A 6,000-nucleotide genomic window follows, 5' to 3' on the forward strand; every position below is an offset into this window, starting at 1 on the left:
TGCTGTCTGGATCATCTTTCTAATGTATCTTTCTGTATGCATTTCACCACTCATCAAAAGTCTCTAGTGTTTGCTTATTCCTCTTCACATCAAGGAGACATTCCTGACTGGTTTTAAGCCACTCAATCAGTTCTTTCCTTCCTACTTATCCATTCCCTTCTCCCACTTCACTGCATATTCCACTTCTCATTGTTTGTGTCTCTCTCACCACCTATCTCTTGCTCACCCCTTCTCCCCATGCCCCCAATTCCCGCTCCCTTCATATCCAAAATATCACCGCTCTCCCAATAGCTAAAGCCCTTTTGAAATCAGCACCTCCACAAAGACTTTCCCTGCCTTATAATGCTACAACCATGACTTCAGCATTTTCAAGCCACCTAAGTACTTTGGTACTCACACCTTCTTGTAGCATTTTTCTACATATCTTTATTACTTCCTCCTGTCTGAAGTCTGTAAACTCCTTGAGGGCAGGAGTCATGTCTACTAATTCTATTGTACTCCCTCAAGTGTTCGGTGCAGTATTCTATTCACGGAGGGGGATCTATAAATACCTTTGAACTAGCCGATAATAAAAGTCAAAGTGGAAGAAGATTGGCTGGACTGAAATAGACCATCCCTTTTACTAACTGACAAAAAGCTGCTTGGGCAGTGGAAATGCACGCATTCCTCTCAGCAAAGAATCCAGAATCCACTCTTCCCTGCTCCCAGCCCCTCTGTTTATCTATGGATAAAAACGCCAGGCAGAACCAACTACTTTGAGGACACTTAGGAAATGATGATTTTCGTTTTGGAAGTGCAGAGTTTATGAACCATTTCACTGGTGGCAGAGGCATTCATTCATTCAATCATATTTATTAAGGGCTTACTGCCTGCAGAGCACTGTACTTAGTGCTTGGGAAAGTACAATGCAACAATAAACTGTGCCGATCCCTCCCCACAAGGAGCTCACAGTCTGGCGGGGGAGGGGGAGAGGGGAGAAAGGCATCAGTACACAGAGAAAGACATCAAATACAAATAAATAAAATTACAGAGAGCAGGATGAGCATCTGATTACCTTCCGCAGGACTGATCAAGTGCTCTATCTATCTCACAAAGGCCCAGATAGTGAAGCATCCAAGCTGAAAGCTGGGAATCAGTAACTGAAAATAGACCCCACCTGGCACACTGCAATTAGGAGAGGCATTATTGGATCAGAGGATCCATAAAAATTGGGAAACCAAGAGGCAAAATAAAAAGCAGTACCAGGCACTGGAAGTAGAATGGCCTAGTGGATACAGCAAAGGCCTAGGAGTCAAAAGGACCTGAGCTCTAAACCCGGCTCCATCATTCGTCGTCTGTGTGACCTTGGAGAAGTCACTTAACTTCTTTGTGCTTCAGTTACCTTATCTGTAAAATGGGGATTAAGACCGGAAGCCCCATGTGGGACCTGGACCGTGTCTAAATCCGATTAGATTGTATTAGTAAGGTGACTGGTACATAGTAAGCACTTTACAAACCGTGGCTCAGCGGAAAGAGCACAGGCTTGGGAGTCAGGGGTCACGGGTTCTAATCCCGGATCTGCCACTTGTCAGCTGTGTGACTTTGGGCAAGTCACTTCACTTCTCTGGGCCTCAGTTACCTCATCTGTAAAATGGGGATGTAGCCTGTGAGCCCCACGAGGGACAACCTGATCACCTTGTATCCCCCCCCCCCCAGCGCTTAGAACAGAGTAAGCGCTTAACACATACCAATATTGTTATTAACAAATACTATAAAAATGCAATAAAAATCACTGCACGTGAGGGTCAGCCTTTGGGTGTGCAAAATGTGGCCATAACTGTGGATTACCCATTGCCCTCTTCAATCGCACAGGCACTTATGGGTGAATTTCACTCTCAGTAGCATTTTCTAATGTATGAAGGACAAAGCTAGCCTGTGATCTCATAACGGAAGGGGATTGTCTCTATTGCTATGTTGTACTTTCCCAAGCACCGAGTGCGGTGCTCTGCATGCGGTAAGCGCTCAATAAATACGATTGAATGAATAAATGAATATAAAGTTCATCAAGCTTTACGTTTTTGATTTTTAACTTTATTATAAGATTCATAGCTCATAGTTTAGGAAACAGATTTACTGTCAGTCTATTCTCCAGCTCAGGATCACGGCTATAGCTTTTCCTCATAATAATAATAATAATAATAATAGTAATGTTGGTATTTGTTAAGCTCTTACTATGTGCAGAGCACTGTTCTAAGCGCTGGGGTAGACACAGGGGAATCAGGTTGTCCCACGTGGGGCTCACAGTCTTCATCCCCATTTTACAGATGAGGGAACTGAGGCACAGAGAAGTGAAGTGACTTGCCCACAGTCACACAGCTGACAAGTGGCAGATCTGGGATTCGAACTCACGACCTCTGACTCCAAAGCCCATGCTCTTTCCACTGAGCCACGCTGCTCCTCATGGTATTCCTTCTTCAATTAAACTAAATAAATCTTTCAGAGCGAGTGGCCAAAAAGCATTTCCGGCACTTTTTCTCTCAGCCTAAAAAAATCAGTCAGGACCACTGAATTTTGTGATTTCCAAGAGGCAGGTGACCCAAAGGAACTATTGTAGCAATAGTATTTATTAAGTCTTTTACTGCACTACTCAACTGGTAGGAATGTTCATGTTTGAGGGTAAGACAGTCTCATCTGTTCGGTCATTAAACCAGTGCTGGACCGAACAAATATCTGAGGGATGATCCATGTGAAAATTTTGTGTCATCTCCTCTAAGCAAGACTGGCAATCCTTACCCATTAAACAAGGAGCATTCTTCCAAAATGTGGATAATGGAAAAAAAAATTAGCCTCTCCCCCAAAATGTGATTCATCATTGTTCCCGTTTTCCCAACGCTTGGAGGGAACTGCCTTTAGAAAAAAATCAAAGAACGAAGGACTACTGAGGGTCACGTGGCAATTGCCCATATATAAAAACTTACGATACCATTTGGGATCAATATGATTTGGATGCAGGGTTACTATGCGCCGCTGATATTCCAGGAACTCCGAAGGGGAGACGTGCCTGGTTGAAACAAGGGAGGAATGCTGTTGGATCCAGACCCTAGCAGCATCTAAATTTCCGGTTTCTTGACGGAAGTCAGGATGGCAGAGAGAATCTAATTCGGCAGCCACTAGGCCCAGAGGTGGGAGCGGGGATCCAGATCCAAGGGAAATGCGGCACAGAGGCGCAGGCCCCCCCCCCCCCAGCCACGGGACATCGCTCCTCTATGACCTCTACCACCCGGGGTCGTACCAACTCCCAAAAGAGCGGCGCAAAGAGTGGGAGGTTGAGACCCAGACAGTCCAGTCATCCCATCGCTGGCTGCCAATTACAGCAGGGCTGGACTTTCCTTCTCTCCCCAGTTCTCAGCGAAGATGGGCTGCTGGCAGGATCCGACGGCTGGGAAGGGAGCAAGCATTTGGGAAAGGAAATGGGTACTGTGGGGTCCTGGGGACTAGATGCATCCCAGCCTCCCGAGAGCGAGAGAGATGCCCCGACATCTCTGGCCCAGGTCAACGGGGGCAAAAAAACGAAATGAGAAAGGTGGGAAAAGTAGGGGTTGGGAATCAGATTATGGGTTCTAATCCCAGCTCCACCACTTGTCTGCCGTGTGATCTTGGGCAAGTCACTTCACTGCTCTTTGCTTCAGTTACCTCCTCTGTAAGATGGGGATTAATAATAATTTAATAATGAGAATAATAATAACGTTGAGCTCTTACTATGTGCCAAGAACTGTTCTAAGCGCTGGGGTAGATACAAGGTCATCAGATTGTACCACGCGGGGCTCAAAGTCTTAATCCCCATTTGACAGATGAGCCCATGTGGGGCAATCTGATTAGCCTGCATCTACCCCAGCGCTTAGAACGGCGTTTGGCACGTGGTAAGCGCTTAAATGCCCTCATTATTATTATTGTTATCATTTCCAAGACATGCGTGTCTCCCTCCAGGGAACCGACGGCTCCCTTTGCGCGCCCCCGCCCCTCCCCATCACCAGTGCCTTCCTCGGCCTCCCCCGCCCCCAAACTGGCGTGGCTCGGTGGAAAGAGCCCGGGTTTAGGAGTCGGAGGTCGTGGGTTCTAATCCCGGCTCTGCCACACATCGACGGTGTGACCGTGGGCAAGTCACTGAACTTCTCTGGGCCTCAGTTCCCTCATCTGGAAAATGGGGATTAAGACTTGGGACAACGTGGGACAACCCGATGGCCTCGTATCTACCCCAGCGCTCAGAACAGCGCTTGGCACATAGTGAGCGCTCAACAAATCCCATCATTATTATTAATGCCCTCCCCCCCGCCTCCCCAAGAGCCGGAGCCGTCTTCTGCTGCCAGGGTGGGATTCTCCCGCGCCCTCCCTCTCCAAAGAACCAGGGCCCTCCCTCTTGCCCCCCGGTCCCGGGGAAGCGGTGCCCTCCCCTGCGCCCCAGAACCAGTGCCTTTCCTAGTCCCCCCCAGCCGGGAAGGAATGCCATCCCGACCACCAGTGGCCTCCCCTTGCGCCCTCCCTCCCCAAGGAAGCTGTGCCCTCCCCTGCCCCCCCCCCAACCGGGAATCAATGGCCACCCCTGCGCCCCGGCCGCCCCCCCCGCCCAAGGGCCAGTGCCCTCCCCCGCGGCCACCCGGGGAACCCGTGCCCTTCCTCTGCAAGGAACCCGTGGCCTCCCCCGCGCCCCCCAAACCAGGGCCTTCTCTTGTCCCCCTCTAGCCGGGAAGGAATGCCACCCGGGGATCCCGCGCCCTCCCTCTCCGGGGAACCCCTGCCCTCCCCCGCGCCCCCAGAACCAGTGCCTTCCCTCGTCCTCCTTAACCGGGAAGGAGTTCATTCAATAGTATCTACTTAGAGCTTACTATGTGCAGAGCACTGTACTAAGCACGATCCGGCAACGGAGACAATTCCTGCCCAATGACGGGCTTACAGTCGATGCCACCCGGGGAACCCGTGCCCTCCCTCTCCAGGGAACCCGTGCCCTCCCTCTCCAGGGAACCCCTGCCCTCCCTCTCCAGGGAACCCCTGCCCTCCCTCTCCAGGGAACCCGTGCCCTCCCTCTCCAGGGAACCCCTGCCCTCCCTCTCCAGGGAACCCGTGCCCTCCCTCTCCAGGGAACCCGTGCCCTCCCTCTCCAGGGAACCCGTGCCCTCCCTCTCCAAGGAACCGGTGCCCTCCCCTGCGCCCCCAGAACCAGTGCCCTCCCTCGTCCCCCCCACCCCCCCCCGCCCAGCCGGGAAGGAATGCCACCCCGGGGATCCCGTGCCCTCCTGCCCCCGCGCCCTCCCTCTGCAGGGAACCGGTGCCTTCCCTCGTCCCCCCTCAGACGGGAAGGAACGGCAGGCGGGGATCCGGCGGCCTCTCTCCCTCCCTCCCTCCCTGCCCGCCCCCCGGGGATGGGGGCGGCTCTCACCATCTGTAGCCCCGGCCTCGGTTGACGGTGAGGGTGAGGACGGTCTCCAGGGCGAGGGGCAGGTTGAGCAGCGCCAGCAGCCAGCAGCGGGGCCGCAGCCCGGCCCGGCTCACCCGCCACACGGCCAGCAGAGAGTGCAGCACGAACAGCAGCCGCGTGGCCAGCGCGTTGACCAGCACCAGCGCCCCCATGACGGACCCCCCGATCGGTGCCCGGGGGCAGCTGCTGCCGCTGCTGCTGCCGCCGCTGCCGCTGCTGCTGCTGCAAAGGGGCCGGTCCTTAGCCTGCCCCCTGCCCTCCCGCACCCACCCACGGGACACTAGAACCCTCCCCACCCCCTCTCGCCCCTCCCTCCCTCCCCCCAACTTCCTCGCCCTCTTCAACCCCTCCTCGCCTTTCCTCCCCTCGGCCTCGCCCCCCACCCCGGCGGGCAGGGACCTGCCCGGGAGCTGGCCGGTCCCCCGGCCCCGATGGATGGAGAGAGGGAGGGAGGGAGGCGGGACGTGGGAGGAGAGGGGACTCACCCTGGACCACCTCCTCCGACCCCCTCATCATCCTCGTGTTTAATAAGGATAATGCCGGTGGTC

At 53.6% G+C, this 6,000-nt stretch overlaps 1 protein-coding gene across 1 annotated transcript in view; it reads right to left on the reverse strand.

Moving 5' to 3' along the window:
* Nucleotides 1-5,604, reverse strand: part of TMEM26 (transmembrane protein 26) — a 38,118-nt gene extending 32,514 nt beyond the window's left edge. The window contains exon 1 of the mRNA XM_029061589.1: nt 5,414-5,604. Coding sequence (XP_028917422.1) covers nt 5,414-5,604 — 191 coding nt within the window. The remainder of the gene's footprint in view (nt 1-5,413) is intronic.
* Nucleotides 5,605-6,000: the final 396 nt, after the last annotated feature.

This window comes from Ornithorhynchus anatinus, chromosome 3, assembly GCF_004115215.2.
Source record: "Ornithorhynchus anatinus isolate Pmale09 chromosome 3, mOrnAna1.pri.v4, whole genome shotgun sequence".
Taxonomy (NCBI): domain Eukaryota; kingdom Metazoa; phylum Chordata; class Mammalia; order Monotremata; family Ornithorhynchidae; genus Ornithorhynchus; species Ornithorhynchus anatinus.